This window comes from Vidua chalybeata, chromosome 9 (genome assembly GCF_026979565.1).
Source record: "Vidua chalybeata isolate OUT-0048 chromosome 9, bVidCha1 merged haplotype, whole genome shotgun sequence".
Lineage (NCBI taxonomy): Eukaryota > Metazoa > Chordata > Aves > Passeriformes > Viduidae > Vidua > Vidua chalybeata.
The window spans coordinates 20,434,225-20,461,447 of record NC_071538.1 but is presented as its reverse complement, the minus strand read 5'-3'; the positions used below and the strand labels follow the sequence as shown (position 1 = coordinate 20,461,447).

General features: G+C 37.7%; 1 protein-coding gene across 2 annotated transcripts; it reads right to left on the bottom strand.

The window, feature by feature from the left end:
- Nucleotides 1-2,779: 2,779 nt before the first annotated feature.
- On the bottom strand, nucleotides 2,780-26,400 carry ZNF326 (zinc finger protein 326). Of its 2 annotated transcripts, XM_053950481.1 has the most exons (13): nucleotides 26,290-26,400; nucleotides 25,721-25,795; nucleotides 20,046-20,172; nucleotides 17,599-18,004; nucleotides 14,733-14,931; nucleotides 12,947-12,981; nucleotides 11,977-12,064; nucleotides 9,516-9,630; nucleotides 8,317-8,464; nucleotides 7,889-7,988; nucleotides 6,542-6,672; nucleotides 5,558-5,653; nucleotides 2,780-3,596 (listed from the first exon to the last, which is right to left on the bottom strand). In XM_053950481.1, exons 1-13 carry the CDS (start codon nucleotides 26,303-26,305, stop codon nucleotides 3,435-3,437), a joined length of 1,698 nt encoding a protein of 565 aa, XP_053806456.1. In that variant the 5' UTR covers nucleotides 26,306-26,400; the 3' UTR covers nucleotides 2,780-3,434. The 2 variants fall into 2 exon arrangements, with proteins under 2 accessions (XP_053806456.1, XP_053806457.1); XM_053950482.1 differs by lacking the exon at nucleotides 25,721-25,795.
- Between the last annotated feature and the right edge of the window lie 823 nt (nucleotides 26,401-27,223).

The window sequence follows — 27,223 nt, the reverse complement described above, 5'->3', positions numbered from 1 at the left end:
AGGAAAAGCCAAAGCAAGAGAATCTACAGGCTTGTTTCAAGGTTTCAATCCTTCACACAGCATGAAATCAAGCCAAGTATTACACAAGTATGGTACTATTCATCCTACAGTTATACTGTGTAGCAAAAAATAATTGCCTAGAGCATTTTGGCTGCAATACACTTAAGAGCTTACATATATGGCAATTATTCCCTGTGAGTAAATTGCAAGGATTAGTGCCCATATTTCTTATTACTCTACTGACCACCTTGTAAGTTCAACCCTGAGCAAAACAAAAACACAAACAAAATTCCACATAGTATTTGTCAACATTTTTCAGAGAAAAAAGATTGAAGTTCTAGCTCCTGAGGTAGGTAGAATGTGAGACAAATTGTATTTACTCTTCAGCACAACTATAAACCAAGAACACCATTCAGTCCCATGTAAGATTAAAAATGCATCAGGATGTTTCCAGCAGAAATAAAAATAGTATCATTGTGCAAGTCAAAACCTTGCCACTCTTGTGTAATGTAAATCACCATCTGAAACATTCTATACCATTTTGACTACTCAGATAAGAGGCACCAAACCCTCTCTATTGATTCCACTCAAGACCCTAAAAAGTTATACAGCTCATGCACTGAAAAGCAAGATCTCTCTAATCCTCTTATCATGTAGGACAGCCTTTATTCCCAAGAGGTGTTTTTAAACACCCTGAAATACTTCTCACCTGATGTTGCTTTACCATCTCCAAAGTTTTTTTGAACTTCTTGATATTAGTTTCAGAACAGAACCTATCTGCCTAAACTCCAACTGCTTTCCCTTAATCAATTGACTCTCCAAGAAACACCATGAGTAACCAGTTATCATCTGTGTGATTGCAAAACATCAACTACATTTCAAGTCCAGTCCTTCACTGATCTTTCATCTAAAGTGGTTTTTAGGGATCGAGGATACAAAAATGCTCCCATTTTTTTGTCTTTTTATAAATTGTATCAATCACAATAGTCAACATTTCAAGGTTCTTAGAAATAGGGAAAGGCATACCCTACTGCAATCAAATACTTCTGAACAGTACGCATTGCTGGTGAATGCAAAGGAAATATAAAGGTCTCTGAGCAGAGCTGTGTACATCCAAAGGCATTTTTCTCCACAACTGCCTAAAGCCATGGTCTTCATTTCTGAGATTCTGAAACAAAGAAATGCAATCTCCACTCCATTTGGAATGAGGCTGTGTGTGTGTCTACGTGTCTTTCCAATGGTGTCACCTGGCATGGGCAGCCATCAGTCCCTCTGAAGTTATTTCCATACCTCACTGACCTAGGAAAATTAATTTGATAAAACATTAGCTACAAAAGAGACCCAAGGACTCCATCTGAAGTTCCTCCTAAGCCTAAGGAATAGATTGATTTTGTCCATTATAATCAACAGTTGTGCCCCCACTCCCTCAAATCTGTCATCTAAGTTTAAGGTATCACTTAACACACTTTACAGTTGAGAACTGGTAGCATAAGTAGCAAATTATGTATTTTAGGTATTAGTCAAATCATGAATGCTTTGAATTCAAAGATCCTGAACTCATCATGGATGAAATCAGTGCAGCAATGGAAATAAAGTATTGAGATCCTAAATGGAAGGGCTTATCTTAGCTGAGTAGAAGCAACTTAATTCTCTTCACTAAAGGAGACATAGACAAAAAGAAAAAAACTCACCACTTGCTGAAATTTGGCCAGCATCTCAATTCTCTTAACTATTCAAATTCTCATGCTAAAACTCCCACCTGTTCCTAGAACACTGATACACTTCCTGTTACATTGTCTGGGAAGAGATTATAAGATGCATCTTTCCCTTGTAAGGCAAGAGACCTTCAAGTAGAACAGAAATAGCTGAATGACCAGCTTGTAAGGCAGAAGAGGAGATTATACCTTAAAAGCAATGCAAATTTGAATCTTGAATCTAGCCTTAACATGGAGAATAGGAGTATTTAGAGATCTAGAACAGCTGCAAGCTTAACACATCTTCCAACCAACCCATGCTAACTTCTAGTTCCAAGCTGATACTTACAGGCGTAACAATCTAGTTTACATCATGCTGATTTTTAAAATATAAAATAAAAGTTGTAAAGCCATAAACAAGAGGTCAAGACACCAACTCAGTTTCCTCTCTCTGTCATATTTTCTACTCTCCAAGCTACACAAAAGCGCTACACAGCGCTCTTCAAAGTTGACTGCTATTAGGATTTCAGATTGCCTGATATCTGAATCAAGTATTCCTCCATAACACTTGCACACCTTTCCCAGTTCAAAAATGTATCAGTGAAAAAGCAAATTGGTTTGCAGGTAAGGTTTTAAGTATTTATATATATAAGTATTATAAATATTTACCACCTCTACACAGCAATGACTACTTGTTATCACAATGGCTCTCCAAAAGAAATGTACATCATCACATTACGAGATTTTGGGGAAAAAAAATCCCTGTAACCACCGCAGATTGTACTTATTTGTGTCAAGTTACCTTATTTAGGGAAAAAAGGTGCAAGTTACTTCACTGCACTTAGAAACAGTCAAATCAGACATTTTCAGTTCTTACTAGTCAAAAGCTACATCAGCAGGAACCATAGAAAAAACACAGGTGTACTTGTAATTCCTCAGACAAGAGTACACCACATGTAAACACATACAAAGCAACCTCCCCCAGGCACACCATGAGGGCCCAAGTACTTACCTGTCCTGGCAGGTGGAGTCTGAATACATAAAAACTCAGCAATAAATGAGTCACTTAAGATGCAACTACAAACTTCAATGATAGTATCAATCAAGATTTAATTTGAAACCAGTTTAGTAGTCAGCATGGGGAAATTTCTGAAATACTTAAACTACAGACATTTAAAACAGTAATATTTCTTACGTATTTTATTGCTACAAACTGGTACATCTTATCACAAAAAGCTACAAGGCATATTATAAACACATACTCTATTATACAGAGTGCAATGCAGTCCCCCAAACAGCCACACTCAACAGCACAATTTTTGAAGTTACTCATCCTGTACCACGAGGTAAATATTTATAAGCTTACACTATAAAGCTTTTAAAATATTTACCCCACAGACACACCTTCCTTTTCAACTGATTAGACCAGAAGTTATTATGTCCAACTTTCAGTACACACACCAAAAAAATAGGATGCTTAAAAAAATATACAACACAATGTTTTGATCAGCTTTAACAGTCAGTTTTCTATAAAAAGCTCAACTAAAATAGTCTTAATTTCATTTTAAACAAAATCAGAAACACAGAGGAATTATATAAACAAGTTCTCCATGGAATGGAATGCATGCATATGGTGGGGAACCTTCAGATCCATTTGAGACTATTAAAAAGTCTGAACCACTTGAGAGCAGAAATAAAAAGCTGGTTTGTCCCCACTGATTTATTTTCATTTTCTTGCACTTAGTTATCTTCAGTGTGGTCTAAAGTGAAGTCAGTTTGTTCTTCAGTTTCTTCCTCCTCTTCTTCCTCCTCTTCCTCACCTTCAGCTGGCTCATCAGCTTTGTCTTCTTCCTCCGTTTGCTGCTCCTGAGCCTGATCATTAATTTCAAAAGGATTTTCACCCTGAATGAGAAGATTGAAAACAAACACCTTGATATTTGTTTAAAATATCAAATCGTACTCCTCATTTCAGTGAATGAAAGGGGCAGCCACTAAGAAATGCTACATTATTTTATACAGCTTTTTAGTTGTGTTTGTTTTGCCAGAAAATCAAAACACATTGGATTTAAATCTACCAACAGCACATCTTTATGCACATGGGAAACTGAAATCCCAATAAACTTGATCAATGAAAGTGGAAATGGCACTGAGAAAAAGCCAAGTATGCTAAACACAGATTTCATCTCAACATTCAGAAATCAAAATTACATGCTTAAGTTTCAACATGTTTTAATTAAGACCTACAGCTGCTTCCTTTTTCTCCCCAATTAAAACCAAATTGGAACAGAAGAGTTTTATTCTGCTTTTCCTTATTACCGTCTTCACGCACTCTGAATATTTCTATGAAAAAAGGCATACTCCTCAAAAAATGAAAAAGAAATCTAGAATTTATTACATTGACTAGCCTGAAATTCATTCCATTGTCAACCTAGAAAAATTATCAGTTTTCTCAGTATTTTAAACACACTGGCATTCTGGTTTCACGTTTTCTCCATTTCATGCAATTGTTTAGCATGACATACCTCAGCTTTCCCCTGTTCATATACTTTTTAGATTTCACCCAAAGAAAGTAGACTTGAGACCATGTTATAACAAAGATTTCCTACTCTCCTGGAAGACTGCAGGTCCTGAATGCATGAGTGCTCTGCTCCATCACATGCTGTATAAGAAAACTGAACTACTTCAGTCTCAGTTTATTATATACACTTGAATAAGGATGAAAGGGATTTGCATAACCAGGAGCCAGATACATCTTACTGAGCAGGTCCTGGTGAAAGTGTATTAAGTTCAGTCCACCACAGAAAATACCAGTGCTAGTCATTGTGAAAACATCAGTGGTCTCCTTGTGAAGACAATCTTGCAAGTTCTTCTCTCCTCAGTTTTTGAACTGATGAATGGCAAATTTCCATTCTCCCTTTTGGCAGTCTCCCGCTAGGGGGCTGTACTGGACAACACATACCAGGCGTAAGGAGCTGGGAAGAGGTGGCTGGAAACACCAGCAGATATTCCAGGCTCTGCTACCTGGCCATCTGCAACCTTTCCTTAACAGATATACAACAGTTGTCTGAAACTGATTCCCATACCCATCCATACATAATTTTTCAGGACAAGACTAATTTGACATTTTAAATCACAATTAACTTGGCCACTGGCTCATACCTTGCCATATTTCCAAAAGACAGTATTGTTTTGTCTGAAAGTCTTATTTTTATGGCACAGGCAGAATCATAAATCAATTAAAGGTAATCCAGAAATAGCTAACAACAGTATTACAGAGTCACTTAGCAAAGTAAGCGGCCCAGCAGAAAAAAAATCTCCACTCTGCTGAAATGAATTCACCCGTTTATCAGGCCACATTATCTACAACACAGGCTTCCATGCCTTTTAAATGCTCTGATCCCATCAACTACTGTTGTAAGCTTTTGTATTTGTCATGAACCCTAAAAATTGTACAGAATAAAAAGTAGCTTAGTGTGCACACTGTACTTCAGTACAAACCCACACGCTGGAGCTTTTGCTTCTAAATGTAAAGATGGAAGTAATTTGTGTTTTGTGCTCTGCAGTTAACATTACATATAAAGACACTGATGATGTATGCCTGAAGTGTGTTTTGGGTTTTTTTTATTAGAGAATCCAATTAAAAGTTGCCTAAATACAAGTTTTAAATGACAACCAAAAGCTGGTGAATCTGAATCTGGTAATTTTTGCTGCAAAACAATTTATCTGAGACAATGATTTTTGAATGGCAAAATACATTAAAAGTATATTCAATCTGTGAGCTATCTAAAAGAGAGGACTGAGGTTAAACTCTATCAACATGGAGAAAAGGGCAAACAATTATTTTCTTTCCATTTGCATCTTACCTTCACATACAGCTCGTATCGTGCCTTGACTATAGGATTATTCAAGATGCTGGTGGCAGTAAGCACACTCTCCCTTTTTATTTGTTCTCTGTAGGCCTAGGAAACAAATTTGACAGTGAATAATTATCACGTTCCTATAACAACTGTCACATGAATTTGAATTCAAGGTCAGTTTCTGTAAATAAACTAATGAATATACTACAGCATGAACTGCTTGTTCTCAGTACCTAAGTCCAACCACATAAACCTAACCAATTAGGTTTAGGAGTGTTTATAGCTCATTGCTTTAGCTTGATCAAAAGATGTGTCTTGCTTATATAATGGACTATAACCAGTTATCTGTTCTCATCTACAGACAACATCCAGGCTTCTCCATCACAGTCTAACATACTGTTGAAGGTGATCCTGCTCATTTTCAGGGTCCCTTCCAACTCAAAACATTCTACAACATTCCACAATCACAGAAGCTCATATGAAAAAAACCTGTAACTTTGGCAATCTTGCTTACTATCATGCTCATGATACTCTTTCAACCCTTCTACCAGCCCTAAAGTTTGTCCCTGTTACAATTTATAATGATAAATACAACATGACTGCTAATTCTAAACTGCTCTCAGTTGTCTTCAAATTAAAAAGATAATCATCAAGAAAGGAGACAGTACATTTACCTTGCTAGAAACACATGTGTTTTGCTTTTCAATCTGAATAACAAAATGTTCCCAATACTTAAATTCTGTAAAGCAAATCCTCATCAAATGAAGAAATTATTTCTAGTAACCTTGTCATGATTTTCAACTGGCAGCTATTAAGCACACCAATATTTCATTAGCTGGGGTGCTTAAGTGCTGGCTACTTCCTGAGGTGTTAAATTTACAAAGTGCAGTCTAAAGAACAAGCCACATCAACAAGAACTTAGAAATTACTTGCACCAAGAACTGCAACACTTTTCATCTACTTATTTTTAAATAATATGTCATATCTTACTTGTTTTCCTTTTGTGTGATCAGGAGATTTTAAGTGCTGCTGAACAGAACTGTGCAATGCAGGAACATAGACACTGCAAGCACTGCAGTGAACAGTCTCAACTTTCATCATATGGTCATCAGCCGTAACCCCTGCCAAAGAAGATGCAATAAATCATTAGCACAAAATGTGTTACTCGAGGCAACTGGAAAAGCAGCTTGTTTGTTTCTTACCCAAAAATTAAGAGCTCTCACTTGTTAACACATCAAACTGAACCACTGAGGAATAGTCACCTAAATTCAGGCATCACAATTAGGCTCTCTGAGGGCAATATTGGAAGTTTTTCACTTCAATACTCCAACTTCACTTCTTCACAGACTACACAAGACCCAGGCAAAGTACAAAAATGCATCTATTTTCAATCAACAATAATCAATATCCTTAAAAATACACACTTTGATACAGCAAACAAAGCTTGACTGAAATAATTGCACTTACTTTACCCCTTATAAAAACTAATTTACTTCCTTGCCCTCCCTCACTGTCAGGAAGAAGCACATGAATCCAATTCCTCTTGCAATTTTAAGTATTAGCTTGGTAACAGAACATTCTTACCACAAAGGAAAACAGGCCCTCCAGTACTTAAGGAAAGTACAAAAGAATTTGTGGGATTGTTAAGATGTTGCCTATATCCATTTTAAAGCAGCTTTTAGTATTTAAGTTCATATTAGGTAATACTGAAATAGAGTTATAGCCTAAAATAAAGATAGTCAAAGATGTCTCGTCTGGTTGTAACCCATATTCTGAAATCCCTCAAGCAAAGAAGGGGAGGATATGGCACAGCAAGGCAGGGACACATGAATTGCTCCAGAAAACTGCCTGTAGGGCAGCCAAGGGGAAAAAATTTCCAGGCCGAGATGCATCTTGGGTAACCAAAAAATGCTCCATCTCTTCCTTTTGACACCGTCCCTCCAAACCACAGCAACTCTCATACTTACACTTTTCCAAATCCTCGCCATTGTATTTGACCACTATCACCTTACTGCTTTATTACACTCTTTCAATCTACTGCATCCACCTGTTACCACTCCTCATGCCTTGTACTGAAGGAGACTGTGGCAAAGCCCGCAGAATTGTTTGTCAGGTCCCTAGCATGATGTTCTCACCTTCTGACAAGGCTGCTTGGATACCCAACAAACAAGGTTTGCCATCTCCTGCTGTGCTTCCATTCCACATTGTATCAGAAATGAAGAAAGGAATCTCAATCAGGTCCAGAAAAGATGTGAAAACTAACTGGTTTTATGCATTTTATCAAATTCAAAGAAGAATGAAAGGAGAAGACGACCAGGAGAGCTCCAGATTACTCACCTTCCATGATATCTTTTTCAGCAGCTTGAGAATTCTCCGTTTGGTTACTTGTCTGCTGCTTACGCATTGCTGTCTTCTTGAATTTATTCACCATACACTCCTACAAAGGGAAAAAAATTGTAAATACCTATGATGTACAATTGTTTACATTCCAGTATTATCCTAGATTTTTAAAATTCAATATAGTTTATAATAAACAGTAAATAATTGCTATTACTTCTTAAGTCACTACTTTCAACTGTAAAAGTAACACTACTTTACAGACTTTTAATTTGCTTCATTTGCTTGAACTTTTAGTAGTATGTGCTTCACCAAAAGTCATCTACAAAATGATTAATGGTAAATAAAGCATATTTTGGAAATAAATGGTAAATTGTATCTATATTCTCATGTAAAAGTATTATACAGATCAAAAACAGCTGTCTTACATGAAGAAATTCCATCACTACTTTGTCAAATTTTGTTTGCTTCTGGATATGATCCAATGTCTCCTGGTGAGCTGCACTCTCCAGATGTGACTCAATTTCTTTTTCTTCAAACGTTCGAAACTTGCAAAATGAGCAAGTAAATGCCATTCTATCAAGAGAAATACATTAAATATTGCTATTATAACTCCTCAAAATGATGGCACTTGACAAACCCAAACAGAAAGGGAACAGGAAAAGCATTCTTTGAAGAATCCTAAGTGAAAAAGAACTGAAAAAAAAACCCTAGAGTTTTTCCATTACAAAGGGCAAGTGCTACATGAATCAAATATAAATCAGGCCAGTGTCAGAGTAACAAATTATCTATTCAGGAGACAAAAACTGCTGAAATCAGAAGCCAGGCATTTAAAAGCCACATTATTGTGTGACTTCATCTATTGCAGCTCTCTACTTCCTGTCACATTTTGTAGTACATCTCGTAGGCACAGAATCATAGTCCAGCCAGGCCATAAATTCCTAATTACAAGTAATTAGAAGAAATCATTTAAAGCTCATTTTCCATACAAAAGCTACATAATCTTTATAAGTAAATGTAAACTCCTCAGTACAATGAGGAAAAGTCACTAATCATTAGCTAGGATCATATACTGCACTGACATTGAAAAGTTTTGTACACTGCAGCCACTGGGCAAGACTAACAAAGTTACAAACCTATTTTTGTACCTATTTTTACTATGAAACAGTTTACCACAGATATGTATGTGTATACACACACACATATAAAACTGGAATAACACCAATTTCTAAGAGCTTTTTAAGTCAACATGAACATATACTTCAAAAGCAGTACAATTATAATCTGCTTCTCCAGTGTGCACTGATGCGCTTGTGGGGGAAAAGGGGTTAGTAAATTGTGTATTTTCTGATACAACAGTGGTCCAGTGAAACACCCAGCCTTCTAAGCCACTGAATTTGGGTGCCAGGATTTGGCTTGAGGTTTTTTTTCTTTATTTGGGTTAGCTTTTTGCTTTTACTGGGGAGCAGGGGAATTTGAGGGGTGTAGAAGGAGGTGGTATTTTTCCATAATTTCTTTCTTGCATTTTATTTTCCTAAAAATCAGTCCAAAAAAACCCCATGTGTTCTTAGAGAGGCATTAAGGACAAGAAAAACACCGTACATAACACAGAAGTTGCAGTACAAACCTGTATCCATCACCATATTTTTCACTGTTTTTTTCTCTTCTACGCCTTTGCTTCTCTCTTCTGGCCTCAATCCGCCGCTTTTCTTCTTCCTCACTTTTAGCTTCTCCTTTGCCATCTTAACATACAATTGAAGGATTAAAAAGCAAATTCAAAACAAACAGCAGCAGAAATACCTGTCTTCCCTGTCTCCTCCAAAAACACTTCAAAATGCAGAGAAAGTTCCTGTAACAACATGGTTATGGCTTTCTTAAATGTTCTGAAAGTTCTGCTTTGTTTTCCCCCTCTAGAGACAACCAATTTAAACACTTGCTTTCAACTTTGCAGCTAAGGTTTTACACTCTAGTTTACAGTCATAAAAAAAAATCTGAGTTAAAGCAACTCCTTCCCTGTTGTGCTTAGCTATTAAAGGCTTCTTCAAGTTAAGTGACCAGAAAACAGTAACTGGAAACGCATAGAGAAAAACACATTGTTTAAAATTCCCCCATGTTTTTAGAACACCACTGCTACAGTCCCCTTACAAAAAAGGAAACCATGTAAAGGCTGTCTCTTCTACTGAGAAGGCAGGTCCCAAAAGTGAAAGCAAAGGTTCTCATAAATGAGACAAGACAGTGTTGCTTCAAGGTATGGTACCCAAATTGAAATTCAACAACTTTATTATTTTTACCCACTAGATTTCACTTGGTTTCACAGAAAAATATTCCAAAGATTTTCAGCCAAAGAAATAAACCAGTTAATGGGGGCAGGGGAGGGAGAGACAAGGATGGACAGATTCACCACACAACAAAGTACCCAAGCAGACCTTCAGTGAAGATCTTGATTAAATTACCACCTGGCATACAAGTAAAAGTGTCAATGAGTAAATGAATATAATTTAGTTCTACAACATTTAAGACTTCCAAGGACACTAACTTTTTGCATAAGTGCACTTATGTTTGTCTTTCCTATGTCTGCTTTAGTAATCTATGGACAAAGGGAAGCCATTAGAATATTATTCAGTGGGTAGTTTTAGACCAGAAAAAAAGAGGATCACTTTGTTTTCTTTTACAGTTCAACCTTAGAAGAGAAGTCATCCTCCAGGAAATCTACCTCCATCCAAACAGCAACAGAATGGAATATAAAACAGCATCATGCACAAAGACCAAGACTGCGAAACACCCTGCGGATCGAGAAGTGTCACTGAATACTGAAAACATCTTTGTGACTAACAGCTCCTGATTATCACAAGGTTTATCATTTTGTAGCAAAGAGTTTCAAAATTTACTGTGATCCAGAGAAGAGAAAAACTCCTGTCCATGAGACTATTTAAAAAAAAAAAATCAAATTGAAAGCAAAATACCACCTACCTACCCACAGAGGCAATTCCCATACTGATCTCAGGATTTAAATTTCATTTAGTGCATTACCACTAACCCTGGAAATATTCAAAGGATCACTTGTTTTACTGCTGTAAAAACTATCTGGTATGATATTCTGTGGCATGAAATGGCCTCTATTTTGACCCTCAAGCTCATAAATTGAAGTGCCTGTCCTGTGAGAAGCTGGGGAATGGAGACCTGAATCTATATATAAACTAAAAATTCCCTCTTTCCTTCAGTGCACTTATGCAAACTTTTAAAACAAAAAGAAACTCATGCAATTTAAAAATAAACTCAAAATATTTACTATTACTTCAAGAAAAGAAATACTCATTTGGCTGCAAATTTCCAGCCCACCTTGCCATCAAATGAGACTATGCCATATGCAAATAGGGCAGCATACAAGGAAAGGGGGAACTAAAAGTAATTTCAGCCTTATCACTGGATTTCTATGTGTCTGGAATCACTACAGTTAATACACACTTGAACTGATTTTATGAAAACTAAAAATAAACCTGTTTCATTAAGACTGTACATGAAACAGACCCCGCATTCCTGACAGCAGTTCTCCAAGGTAACTGAATCCACTTCATTAAAAGTGACTCACCTAGGGTTTAAGGGTGAGATTGTTCAGCTAGTGGGATAAATAGTAGCATACGGGTGAGGAACCATAGTGGAATGAACAACATCCAAAACAATGGAATGGTAGCAGGTATAGAAGACCACAGATTTTTTTTACACCAAAAAAAAAAAAAAAAAAAAAAAAAAAAAAACCAAAAAAAAAAAAAAAAAACACACCAAAAAAACCCACCAAAAAACAAACAAACAAAAAAAAAAAAGAGAAAAAAAAAGAAACAAACAACAACAACATATTGGAATGAGCAGAGACACAGTAAGCATGAAAAAACCAACCAAGTAATGGAAGGTTGTTACAAACAACCATATTTCCACAGCCTAAATTTTTTACCTCTTTAAACAAAAAACAGGCAGCCATGCTACCAAATAACTACTAGAGGTCATAAATGCAGGCTTACAAAATGTATTCTCTCAAAGTCTCACAAACAGAATACCTACAATACCTTACCTGACAAAGCAAACTGACTTACCTCCAAAAGTCTGATATCCAAGATCATAAGCATCTCTTGTAAAGTCTTCATATATAACAACTGCACCACTTGTATCGACTTCAATTTCCTAATAAAGTCAAATCCATAAATTAAAAAAGCCATTCTACATCCAGAAAGGCAGCATAATTTACATTACTTCCAATGATCTGCTACTTGCTGTTTTTTAAATATGACCATGAAAGAAAGTGAATTATCTTGTAGAACTCCATGTACAAACACTTCTAGCTCTGCATTTCTCTGTAATGCCTTACTAAATTATTTTCACAATCAAAATTGTTTTCTATATAAACATTTTGACTTCCAATCCAGACTTTTCCTTAGCTGAGAAGGTGTTAATACCCTCCCTCAAAAAGAAGGGAAATGCCATTCCAGTATTGTAACATTAAATCAGGAGATATATATATACACACACATGCTTTGCTTACTAGTATCATTCTCACAGTGTTGCAACTGATCTGTCTGAAGGAAGGGACTAATCTTCCTAGCCTATCAGACAACACCTTTTAGCACTGACCCTTTTTTATTTACCCTCTCTCCTTGATGTGTCTTATGTCTTAGCCATTCCTCCTCACTTCTGTTTAGTGATCTCCTTTGTACCCACCCAAGCAGGTCATAGCTGCATGAGCTCAAGCTGTCTACCTGTGGCAACAGGAGAAGTGTTCATATGAGAGCTCTCTTGTGCATTACATGAACAGGTAGGGTCTATAAAATACATCTTAAAATTCACTTTCCAGGCTATCTGCACAAGCTACATCTTTCAGTCAAAATCAACTGCCACCAAAATAAGATTGTTTTAGATAAAGTGAAAATAAAAACAAAATCATGTTCAGAAAAACTTATCTACTTTAGTGTTCAATTTGGTAACTCTAGCTTAAGAATTATGTGTCTTCAGGTATACTATGTGAACTTCTCAAGAATCAAAACATTTTCCAATTCTGGGAATCTTTACCTCTATAGTAGAATCCTGGTAAGATGTCTTCATGTCTATTAACATAAAATGAGAAACAATGCAAAAATGCTGTCACCAACAATTAATTTTAAGACAATAAGATATTTAGGAAAAAAATCAGCTTGTTATGCAGGGATAATTGTCTACATTTACAATTTATCATAGTTTAGTAATACTGTTAAATGTAAAATCAGTTACCCTTAGAAATACAAACAAAACACTTTTAGAAGCAATCACCTGTATCTAAATCCAAAACAAGAATTTAATGGTTGAAAGGACAATACAATTTTCAGATATATTTTCATTCATACAATAGATACCAAATGCATTGACGTTTCTCTTAGTTGTAACCCACTTCTTAGTTTTCAACTACATGATACCGCTTAGGTCTTTCAGTTCAAGTTTCAGAAACTGTGTTAAACTACTCAACATTTTCTTCCTCCTAATCTCAGAGCCACAGGACAGGCTGCATTTTTGCAGGCACTATCTATTCCACTTCCTAAAGTAACACCAATATTATGTATTGGTCTTTGGACTGTGGAAATCAGTGAAGGGGCTGTAATAATAAATTAGAAGCGTTCTGCCTGAACGTAGCTTGGAAAGGAGAATGTGCAAGAGTACTGAAAGAACTTGGATGTGCATTTTAGAGACCCCTTTCATAAGAACAACGCTGATGAGACCACCATTAAAGTTCCCTATACAAATGACACAGGAGCATGTTTTTTATATAGCCAGTTCCTGGAATCTGTACAGTACTCTTGACATTACAGTTAAGGAAACAGTTATGTAATACATAATAATGTAAAATACAGAATAACAAAATCAAAACCAGAATTTATGTCTCAAAGTCTCTGCCAAGTCTGTGCATTTGCCTTGCAAGCTATGAGCTACAGCAACGTTAAACTACTTTCACAGGTGATTTAAAACCAAATTATATAAAACACTGCAGATCAAAATTACTAGGAAATCATAAGCATAAAAACTAAAATCTGATTGCTGTACACACTGTTCTCAATAAGTAATACTTGAGTTTACATTCCCTCAAAGCAAGTACTTTATTCAAACCTCACTAGTGACTTTTTTCTCCAACTTTGACTGCAATACAGAAATTTAATATTAGAGTTGTAGAATATGTTTACGGAAGTTAAAGAAACCAAGCATCACTAATACAATTTGTAGTTTGTATTTAGTTTAATCTATCTCATTTACAGTTCTTCTTGTCCTTAGAGCATTTAATTTACAAGTGGGAACAATTTCTTTCTGCCTCTCATAAATTATTATGTAACAGTTTTTGCCATTTTTGCAGTTTCCTTCCTTTTCCCTCTCCTCTTCACCCACGCCTTATATCTTTATTTTAACTGCATCGCAGCTGATGCACTACTTTTTATATCCAAAGAATTTGGACAGCAGGGCCCAGGCTCATGCAAGAGCATATTTTAGTATTTGTCAGGCATTGTCTCTTCAGACAACCTGAGCTCTGACATTATTTTTAGTGGTGAAAATTTGCCTCCAGGAAGTATCATCATGAAGTCTCAAGGAGATAGTTTTCAATGGTACATACCTGAACACATCAAAATATTCAGCATCATTTCACAAATTATCTTTGCAGTAGAAAAGTTAGACATGTAAATTCCTAAAATTCACTGTGGGCTATTTGAAAGGTAGAAAATGAAGAATTACAAAACAGCACATGCAGCCTTCTTTCTGAATATTAAAACTAAGTAACTACTAATGAATAAAAAAAATCTGTAATTTTAACTTAGAAACTTTGACACTTGCTACTTACTAGGTGATTTTTTCTGGCTCAGCTTCAAAATAGGCTTTGTCATTTTGGGTTTCTTGATAAATGTCCCACCAGGTTTGTTATATGGCTGTGGTATCATTTTTCTTTTTATTCCTCTTGCAGCAACTGCTGCAGGACTGGGTTTGTTATGATAGTCAACGACAATTCCAGGTCTGTGCATTCCGCCAAAGTCTCCCATATGCTGAAAATTTGTGAAATCAAGAGGAAGGCATTAGTATATGAAAGCAATGTCAATAAAACAACTACTTGGTCCAATATGACTGTGACCTAAAATCTGTGTTCTAGAGCAAAATCCAGGACGAAACTTAAGCTCCTGGTCTGATGTTCATTTGTGCAATGGCTTTGTGGGTGTTTGTCCAGTAGAACTAATACTTATGCATAAACTGTGTTTCTGCTTATTCAGAACCATTGTCCAGGCAATGAACATATCTGTCATATCTCAGCCTAACATCTTGGCTCCTCTCTTCAGATTCTCTAGATAATGAATTCCATCTGCCTCTGGGGAAAAAAAAAAAAAAAAAAGAGCCTAACAACTCAGTTTTCAACACTAAGGAAAAAATGAAGCTTTAAAAAAAGCTTCCTTGCTTTGCATCTTATGCAAAATTATATAGTAGTGATATCTGAGAAGTGAGTAAAGAAGGTTGCCCAGTGTGGAATACTGATTAATTGAAGGAGGCCCATTCTTTCTTTTATCTATCTTTCCACTCAATTCAATAAAATCAGAATTTTTAAGTTGGGCCTGGAGAGAATGTTATAAAAACAGTTCAGCAACAGGAATGAAAATTCCATTGAAAGACTAAACCTTTACACTATTTCTAAAATTATGTAAGTCATGTAAATCAAAATGTAAGTCATTTGGGGATACGTGTGTATGAAAGTTACCTCTCTGAAGACATGGAATAAACGAGTAATCTGAAGAGGGGAATTTAGGTAGCTGGAATATTTTCAGAAGTGTTAACATCTTAATATTAACTCAATTAGTTGATTAATAAGGAGCAGAAGAGAGCCCACAGACTGGATGAGTGACTTGGATAAGCAGAAATATATCTCTTTCCATGAGAAGAGAATTAATATTACACTCTTAAAAGAACATAAAAATAACTTCAAAACCCTTAAGAAAAGTATGACTTTTTAAAAGATAGACAAAATGTACCGAAACAGGCACTTTCCATAATCAGAAGTCCATGCACAAGATCTCCATGTTATTTATTTAGCTGAGATAGCTACAGACTGCCTAGCACGTACATTTACATCAGACAAATTTGACATGAAGTACGCACTTGATAATTTCAAATTCGGGTTTTTTTAAAGAGACAATCTACCTATTAAAGGTGCAATGCATTTTACATATGGTAAGTAGTCTAGCCTTTACATTCTCCTTCATTACATAAAAGACTAAAAGGATAAATTTCAGAAGCAAATTAAAAAAACTCAATTGTAACTCTGCACAAAGCTTTCAGTTCTAAATGAGTTCTGAAAGAACAGCATAAAGTCTTAAGAATGTAACATTTTCAGCTTCACAAGCAGAGAAATGAAGATTAGAATCTTTTTCTCATACCATGCTACATGCTAGCTAACAGCCTTCTGCAAATCTGAGCTAAAAGCTGAATATGGCAACTACAATACTCAAGAATGCTGCAAAGTAGACTTTCTGGAACAAAACCACCACGCATGTTAAAGCATATAAAAGACTCATTAAAAAATAATTTGCCTCTACACTTCAAGCTGTATAGTTTAAACTTAAAGAATCATTTCCCAATGAAATACAGCACGCTCAGGAATTTTAAAAGGTAAGTTACACCTAGAGGCACGGGCAGAAAGGTGTTCACTGAATTCTTCGTGCTTAAAAAAAAAATAATCAAAACTGGGATTATAAAACCAAGACAAAGGGACACCATCAACCTAAAGTTAGTATTTCTGTCAGGTTTGGGGTTTTTTATTCTCTTCTGTTGTATTTTTTTTCCCCTAGCTCATTTAACATCAAGCATTAACTTCATCAAACTGATCCACTATTTTGCATACAGTTAATAATGCTGTTTCTAGGACATGTACTTTTTACATCCCATACTGGAAAGGAATCCACTGAGAAGCACTTAGAACTTCAGTCTTCAAAACGAATACAAGTAAGAGGACTAGGCACACTGTGTGGAAATTAATTTAAGTTCTGTGAAAGGACCTGATTTCAAGTTGATGATGCCCCTTTAACCATCCTTTAATTCTGAGAAAGAATCACTGTAACTGCTAACCACTCACCTTTGCCATTTCCTCCCCATCACCCTTCCAGTAAACAAGTCAGAGTAAGAATTAAGTTTAAAAGACGACTTGATGTTTGATAAAACATGTACTCAACATAGTGAAGAATTAGCTCAACCTTTCCCTTTACATGAACCAAAAACTGCTCTAGCGTTCACAACCTAGGTTTTATTTTTTGCTTATACATTGCACCTTTAACCTACTCAAAACTTCAGAAGACTTTGAATTCAACTTTCACAATATTCAAAAATTTCCCCACCAGCAGCAGAGATGCTAGTGTTTACAAGGAAAAATGAAAGTCCTTTTAATCCCTTTTAGACCAAACCTAATACTTTTATCTTCACCTTTCAAACAAAAGGAGAGATTGTTAACAAACCTTATCAACTAGTCTATTACTCATTACTTTCAGCAGAAAGAGGGACTGGGTTCTACTTGAAGACAGCTTCAAAGGGATAAACAATATTGCCAACCATGATCGTTTGCTTGGACAAAACCCCCACACTGTACTGAACAGTGCATTCATTTTAAAGCAGTGGTCTTGAAAGGGTTTAAAAGAGTGTCTAGTGAAAAGAATCTGAAAAGATTCTGTACTTACTCCTCGGCCTCGGCCTCTGCCTGTTGATGGTCCTCCAAAAGCATCATAGTTTCTGCTTCCAAATCCACTTTCAGGATAAGCAGGCGTTCCTCTCCCCCGAGAGCCTACAGGTGCAGGCTTCATATGGGGTGAAGAAAAACTGCTGTAGGAAGAGTAACTCTCTCTTCCTCTGTCCTCCATAAACCCAGGCCTCAATTTTGAACGGGAGTAAGGTGCTTCCCAGCTAGACCCGCCCTGGTTTCTACCTCCGAAAGAGTCAAGGCTATTCCGGTAGGAGTTGTCAAATCGACCACCATAACTACCTCCGAAGCGGCTTTGTTCGGGTTCATTATAACCATAGCCAGATCTGTACAGATCTCGCCCACCCAGAGAAGACCCGGAGTCGTAAGACTCATAAGGTCCAAACCTGGAAAAGTTGCACAGTGAGGAGAAAAAAAAGTAAGCTTACTAATGTTATACATTTCAAAAGACAAGTTATCAGTTGACATTTATCAACTAAAATAAATTTATTACTATACTGATCTGTACAGTTGTGTTATTGTTTAATCTTGATTAGGGCTGGGCAATTCACACTATGACCAGACAGAAAGCTATCTGAGCCATTTTTGCTACAAACAATTCTAAAGTTCAGTATACCTGAACTTTGTTTACTTAAATTTTCAGCAATATTTATTTACTAAAACATTATTGGAGCCCAGCCCTAGTCTCACAAAAATAATGACCTGCAGACATTCAAAGCCTAGTCAAACTCCCCTTTCTTCAAAATCATACCCTCACAGTCTAACAGTTAAACAGCAGTTAAGAGGCAGCTTAGTTCTGAACTGAGCAAAAAAAAAAAAAAAAAAAAATTTGGCTTTTTTAGTGGTACCCCACAGTTCTCATTTTAAAGGAAAAATACATATGCTCTTCTGTTCACATTTGTTCTTTCTGGATTTTTTTTCCCTGTAAAATTCAGTCTCACAATTAAACAAGTTCACGGTCTTCAGTGTATCCAGCTTTCACTTGCAGACCATTAGGTCTAGCAACTCAAGATTTTGCAAGTCTCCCAAACACATGCACAGTGGACACAGAAAGAGTCCTTGGAATTTCAGAGTAAAGCAACAAGGAGCTACAATCTTCAGCTATTTATCATGACTTTGCTTTGCCTGGGACATGGGCAGTGTCAGGCTAGAAATCAATATCTGTATCTGCTTGGAAGGGAAACACATTAGTGTCCCTGCAGGGTTATAACAGGGTGATTAAGCAGCTGGGAAAGACAATCCCTTAACTGATACAATACAACCTACAAGAGACTCAACTTACTAACTGCACTACAGTAAACTGAATGCCTTCACTTTAAAATCTGTTCATCTCAGAAGACTCAAAGATACACAGAAAATGACACTAGAAAAGGTCCATGCATAACATTAGGTTACATAGCAAGTGACATTTTGGTGTTCAAATAGTCATTCAACCTCCATCATATGCAGATTACTATATGGTAGGTACAGCTCATTCCTGAATCTCTGTTCAGACTTGTAAATCAATATTAATGTTCATTATTAAACAGGTTATACTTAACTAAAATGCTTAATAGAACCGAGCAGCAAGACACAACACTTCTCCAGCCTCCCTCTTTAGTATTGTCCTTCCCCAGTGGAACCACAGTAACTACAGACAGGAACCACACAGTAATCTGGCAACAGCCAGACAAAACTTCAAGGATGCACACAAGAAAACCATCAGATTATCTAAGTTTTCTTCACATTTTATGTCCTCCAAGATAGAATCACTACTTTGAAAAGCATGCTTCTTTGAATGCAATTTTAAGACCTAAATCAAATCAGCTGCTCCCTATTGTTTTCATCTGAAAGAGCAAATAGTACCCTAGCATTAAATACACAATTTTCAGACCACTGCATCAGAATTTTTAGTTTTAGACTATTCCATCTTACAAAGCAGCCTAGAACATGCACACAGTTTCAAGTGTAATCAGTACCTTCCAATGAAATAATCTGGACATGACTTTCAGATTCAATACCAAGATCACTCGACCACTACACATTTGAACCAAAGAACACATACCCTAAATGTTCCTTGAAAACGGAATGTTGATAGATTCAGTCTAAGACACTAAACCAATTAGGTCTAGTCTGCTATGTCAGAAATGGTGTGTCAGGCCAATCAGCTACAAATTGCTAGACAATACTGAAAAAATAAAACTTTTGCTATTTTCATTCAGACGCACTGTTCCGCTGTCAAACTTTTCCACAAAAATGCTGATTGTTACAAGAATCTAGCACTTACAGTTTAGTATTTGCCAGTATTTATCAAACATGAAGACTCAGAATGAAAGCGTTCATACAAAATCATAACAACATGCCTCAGGAACACTTAAGTTAGAAGAATGATTTAAAAACTTAAATTGGATTTGATCGATTCTTGGGACAACTGAAGGATTATTTTACCTGTTACCACCACCACCACCTCCTCCGCCTCCACCTCCATGACTCTCCATCCCATAGGATTGGTTAAGGTAAGAGTCCATGGATCGTGGGCCACCATAGCCTCCATGCCCATAATCCCGGTCCATGTCTAAAAAAAGAGCAGAAAAATGTTTATAAAGAAAGCAAGTGAGAATTCTTATTAAGTAATCTAGTTTAAATTCTTAATTTCCATCTTAATTTCCATCAGCTGGAATCATCATAAATTAAATTAAGAGAATTAAATGGAGATACCTGATGTAGAATATGTCTGAAGTTGTAGAGAATTAAGACCACTTCCAACACTTTAAGAATACAAAGAGCTCTCTCTATCCAATGCCCCAAGAAACCTTCACTCACATTGAGACCCTAGCTCAAGGTTACAAGCTGTCATGCTGCAGTGCAGGCTCTGTATATAGGCTACAGTCAAACAAAAGAATTTTCTGCCATCTAGCACAAAAAAAAATCCACCCAAATCAGCACTGAGCTGCAGCTCACTAACTGTGCTAAGGTGCTGGTATTCCACAGTTGAACTGATGTCACTTCATGACATCTCAGCATCTTGTAAGTGAAGTCTGGCAAAAGAACCGACTTCCTCCTCAGCACTGGAAGGTCTATGTAAAAATTCTGGACAAATAATCAGTCAAATTTAAAGCACTAAAACAAAGCTGCAGATCTGCATAAAGAGTATGATCCACTGTTTTCCTGTAATGTACACAATCTGCATTTCACTGGCATTCTGGAGACCAAAACTGCTTCCCAGTACCAACCAACACCAAGGTTTGGGTAATACCAAGAAAACCTGGCAAGTCAAGATTCACAGAAAAAGTAACACAGAGAAGGAATACACAATGAACACAGGAAGGATAAAAATAAAACCAAGTAGCTGTTTACTCTGACAAGAGAGTATTTCAGTATCTCCACATGTAAACCACTGACTTTTCCAGGACAATTCTTGAAGTCATAACAAGTTGTCCTATTTAAAGAAATACAGTAACTCTCTGTGTGTATCATTTAACGAAAATAACTGTAGTGCTGAAAATACGTATATAAATTCTATCCCATTTGTACCTAGTTCTTGTCGGCACCAAGTAATTTTAATTTACTTTTTTGTATCTATCAACAATGAGAATTCTGCAAATTATATTAATTTAATTATGTGACTGTATCACTTTCACACAGATATTCCTAGCATGCCTGAACAGAGACTCCAACAAATAAAGACCTACTGCTGATTTTTATTCTAATGATCATAGGTACTTTCCAAAAAATTAGAGATTATACTTCTGGGAAAAGAAAAAAACTTTTAACACGGAAGTCACACTGTACCTTTTCATATTCTGAACATACAATACAGATTCAAAAACCAAAGCACAAAAAAACCTTTTCAAAATACTAATTATGTAGCACCACCCATCACCAACTTAAATTGCAAAGAGTTACTGCAAAAAGAAATGGATGAGGCTAATAAAAACATCTAATGTTCCTCTCTGGTGTTTCTGAATGATCTGCACATTACCCTCAAGACTGTATACATAAAGATTCAGACCAGCAAAAAGAGAAGATAGTCAAGAAAAGAAACTCAAGTTTCACAGAAATTAAGACTGACCATAGGATCATCTAACCTCAGATCCAGGTTGTTAGGTTTTTAATACAAGACAACTAATCAAAAGACACTGACATTCTGAAAACTGTCGTACTTGACAGCACCTAATAATTTACCTTAGTTTCACCTGTTCCCTATTCTCTACAGGCTCTAAGATGCCACTAAATCAGTGAGGTTAAGAGTTGAGAACTGAATCAACCATCCAACACGGCAGAACACAACATACTGTCAAGATCCCTGCCACTGCAATGCAATTCTACTACAGCACATGAAGTAAGGACCAGTGTTATGCATATGCCAGCAGTTCAGCATTGGAAAAACACAAAACCATTCATGTGCAAAGAACTCTTCCAAAAAATGGTTTAAAAAGCAACATTTTGAAAAATATTTTTAGTCTAAAATTTTTAGCATGAAAGCAAACACTAAAATACAATTTACAATCACAGGATAACACACTTGCTCAACACTCCTTAGTTCATGTTACATAACATCAGCAGTCTTGCTATAGAGCTATGCCAGTCCCTGAATCCTCAAACCCCTGCTTTCAGGACATCACCACCATCTCCTCCCTAACACTGAACAATTTATTCATCCCTTTCCAGGCTCACTGCCCTGCATTTACCTACATTATAATATACTCACATTTGAAAATGGCTAACACAGGATACAGAAAGTACAAAGACAAAGAGGGATGATGACTTGAATGATTTACTGCAAGAAACTGGAGGGAGCAAATGAAATTTACAAATAACAAGCTAAAGAAGAATCCAAGTCACTTTTCACAAAACAGACATACAAGTCCCAGAACGGAGTTAAAAGTACTAAGTTATTAATGATTAATAGGGGTTTAAGACAGAAACTGGATAAATTAACTGACAAGAAATTCAAACCATGTCAAACACAGACTATGACTGAGAAAGTCCTAGCTGCAAACCAGTGAAGGCATATAAATACACCAAAGGAGCATTTGTACTACTTGTTCCATGCCTCCAAAGAGAGTGACATACAGGATATTGGTGAGGTAGGATAGACACTTTTGACCTGATCTGCTGAAGGTAACCTTATAATCTCCTTCCAACTATTTCATTAACTGTTCCACACTGCTGATCAGTTAACCTATCATTCCAACCACTGCCCTCCTGGTTCAACCATCAGCTGCAAACTTTACCAAAGATTCCTACATTTTAAACTTCATGCCCAGAGCATGACCAAAAAACTGCATTCAACTTAACAAGTACAGTATTTCTTCAGGTATTAAACTTTACTCTGAAAGTATGTTCTTCAGAAAAGCTTTATCCTAAAAAGGGGGAAACATACAAGACAACAGTAAATATCCATTTAGATAAATGAAAATAGAAAGGACTTTAGTGTAGTAAATGATTAATCATCATTGTCACCACCAGTAGAGATACAGAGAAGTTCCCTGTCTGTGCAGACTAAATGTGAAATTGTTTCACATGCTGAGAGAACATGGATTTAAGCACTAGAGAAAAAAATCAGGGATGTATCCCAGTGTCTCAAACTGAAAATGCAAAAAAGTAAGTAGTTCATTTAAGTTTAAATAGTAACTGCTTATCAAAGAAACCTTTGAAGAAATATCGTATCTGTGTATCTATGAAAACGACAGAACTAAAAAAGAAATTAAAAAACAGTGGTCCAGATTTTCTCTTAAAGCTTAAAAATGAAGAGAGTTAACCTCTGAGATGAAGACATTATCAAAGCATCTGAAACAAAGATTTTATTAACAGAATAAATCAGGTTTTGGCATCTGCAGCTTCTTGCATAAATACCCTGTGGATGAATGAGCCATTGAACTTAAGTATGGAAATACAAGAACTTGCAAAGAACTGTCTGGTTTTTAATTTCTAGATTCTATTGAACTTGTATTGAAAAGAGAGGAGAAGAGCTACGTCAAAGGTGAAAATAATGTATTACCTCTAAAATAAAAAAGAATGGGATACTAAAACATAAGTTTAATTTAAAAATTAAAATGCTAATGTATATGTATTTCTTCAAATTAAAAAAAAAAGTCATATTTGGTGGAGAGATCATTTAAAATAGCTGCAAAATAGATCTTAATAGCCAGTAAAGAAAAATCAAATTTTCCAAAGGAAAAGAACTACAAAGTAAACAAACAGTAGGTAAGACTCAGAATCTCTTGGTACAAAGAACTCCATTTAAAAGAAAAAGCTTTAGAGCAGAGAACATTGAAATCATAGTCACAGCATAAAGACGAGAAATCATTTTAAACAGTGTGCTCCATGTGAAGCAGATGAAAAGGCTAAGAAAATGGGAAATGAGAAAGATCTTGCAAAATAAATTATAAATTAAAAAAGCTAAATTTTGATTACCAGAACTTAAGGGTCCGTTGTGCAATAGGAAGCAGTATTTTTTCCAGGCACATTACATTTTCATAAAACCATGAAGGTTTTATGAAAACCAAGCCTAGGTTGTTCGGATCACAACCTTGTCATTAGGCCCCTTCTAGATTAAAAGGACAATAGCTGCAGTAACTAAAATATTAACATTAATATTTTTGCTAACCATGCTAACCATTTATTCTGAAGAGCATATCAACTCTGGGCTCAAACTGAGCCATCAGGAAGGGACAATGCTGCAATTACAGGAGTCAGACATACAACCCAAAGTGCTTCCCACCGGCTGAAAGTTTCCAATAGGAAGAACTTTGCCAAGAGCTCAAATGAAAATTAGGCAAAGATGAGAATTCCTCTCTGTTGCCCGTCTTCTGAACCTCACAAAACAGCCATGTTCTGTACAGAATCTGGGTAAAACAATTTTTATGCATGCCTTGCTCATGTACATACAATGTATAAACAGTCATGGTAAAAGTTTCAAGCTGCATACATCATAATTAAACTTTTGTAATAACTACAAATAACAGAAAGTTTAATTAACACAATGAAAACTATTATTACAGAGGTACATGAAAGGAACACTAATTGTACAATACACATTTGATTAGTTACTTCCCCTACAATGAGCCTGGATTCACATTAATATTTGTGTCATCACACCTCAGAAAAGCAAGTTCTGGTTAACAGTTAAAGTGAATACTCCAATAAGATACTTAAACTGGCACTTAAAAACAACCTTTCATTCTAAAAATCAAGCGGACATTTAATTAGGACTCAATATAGAAGATGAAAACACGGGGCAATATTTTTATTTATTTATTTACTATTTGTTAATTTTACTATGCAGAAAGACAAATGCAACATAATATAATTGGGGAAACAAAGCTAAGACTCGAGAAACGTGTCACAAAAATTATTATATTGCAATCAAAAATGCATCTGTAACATAACATGTTATTTCCATATAACAGCCAGCAAGAGTGCCAAGAGATCCAACAGCAAGCACTCATTTGACAAGATCTGTAACCGCAGCTTGGATACAGTATCAGTAAAGCTTTTATATTAAGATCCTTTTAACACTTGCTCGCATGCTGGCAAGAGATGTCAAAACATTTCTTGAGTCTTTTCTAAACTCATAACCTTAATCATCTTACCAAAGCATGTGCATTCCTTTTTTTTTTATCTACACAGTATTTTTGACAGTGCAAGAAAAAGAGGTAGCTTTTGGTCTTGGCTTTATATTTTTTTCTATATTCCTCTCCAAACTGTTAGTTAAAGTAAACTACGGGGGGGGGAAAGCAAATAAAACCCAAGCAATTACAGGTTCTGGTTTTTATAAAAAAGGAAAATATCCTTTCTTTTCAACAGAAATAGTACTCTGTAAGAATATACTGGTTTATGTAAGAAAAAGCATCATCTTAAGAGAAGTCTTTCTACCCCACCCCCCCATCCCCACTCCTTTTCTCACAATTTTTCATTTGGAACGTGCAGTTCATGTTGACATGCCCAAGATGAAAATCAAGTCTCACTCCCAGACAGTTACAACTCCTCCAGAAAACAACATGAGCACTCAAACCATGTTACGCACTTTTAAAAACCCGTTTCCTTTTTCGTTTTTGTTAACACTGATCGTTCAGCCCCAACTCTTTTTACAGGTTAGACGTATTTATAGCTCATACCTGAGACTGACCCACTGGGCATGTTCACACCACAATGCATGGGGGTATCTGGGAATCTCCAATCTCTGTCTTCAGCTGGAGAGGATGGGTCAGTGAGAATGACTTAGTGCTTAGCAAGAGCTGGAGGGGAGAGACAGGGAGCCGCAACAAGAGGCGGCTCTCTCTCCTGTCGGATCTCCAGGCTCCTGACACGACCCCCTCAAAGAGCTCGCCCCCCGGCTCTGCCCGCGCCCCCCACCCGCCGCCGCCCCCTCGCCCCCCGCTCGCCCCGCGCCCCCAGGGCGCCTCGCCCCGCGGAGCGCCGCCCCCGCCCGCGCTGCCCGCCCGCCCGTCCGCGCCACCCCCGGGGAGGGCCCTCCTCCCGCTCAGCCCTCCCGCCGCCGGCCGCCGCCGCAGCTCCCCCAGCTCGGCAGTGGCGGCAGGGTTGCAGGACGAGGACGTGGGTGAGGGGGGCTTCGTCCTGCGCGTAACAAAGCGGCCGCTGCCATTTTGAGTCACAGCCGGGCCCCACGGCGGCAGCGGTGGCGGCGGCCGGGCCCTGCCCTTGCGGGGGTGGGGAGCGCCCTCACCTTCCCCGTAGTCCATGGCGGCGGCGGCGGCGGGCGCTGCTGGCGGGAAGGCGGCGGCGGCTCCGGCGGCTCCCAATGGCGCCTTCCACCACAACGAGGCGAGGCGGGCCCCGCGCGCTGCACGCACGGCCACGGCGCGCGGCGATTGGCTCGGCCGCCGCGTCACGTGGCCGGGCCGGCCTGCCGCGAGCGCGAGCCCGGGCCCGCCGCGCACAGCGCCGCGCGCGGGGCCCGGCTCGGCTGGGTCACGAGGGAGGCTGCGCGGCGGCCATTTTGAGCCCTGGCAGCCGCCATTTTCTGTTCTGGCGTCGGGCCCTGTCGTGCTTGAAGTCGCTGCAGGACGAGGAGTGGCGAGATATCCACGCCATCGCCCTCCCACACACGCCCAGCGGGCCCTGGTGAAGCGGCTCAGAATACGCTCCGCTGAAGTCAGGCAGTGCCTGGCGGGACTGAGCCTTCAATGGCATCCCTGCAGCCGCACAGCCCTGGGCATGAGGTGCCCCGTCCATGGACCCTGCCAGTTCCCACTGAGGGCTGCTGCTGCGTTACGCAAACCAAGCGGCTTTGCGAAATAAACCTGTTTGTTTAAGAAATGCCCTCTGTGATGCCCCCCTTTGAGGAACCTAACACCACTAGTTCACTTGTGGAAGAAATTCTTTACTGCATAGGTTATGAGACACTGTCTAGTGGGAGGTGTTCCTGCCCTTGGCGAGGTGGGGGAGGGGGTTAGGGTTGGGACTAGATGATCTTTGAGATCCTTTCCAACCCATTAACATTCTATGATTCAGTGATTCTGTGATGCATCAGTCCCCAGGCAAAGTATTTTGTGTCTGTAACAGGCTGCACTGAAACACTTAAAATGGCTGATGTTAAACACAGACTTCATTTGAGGTTAGTGATAAGGTAACACTGTGCTCCTCTACGCAGCCAAAAG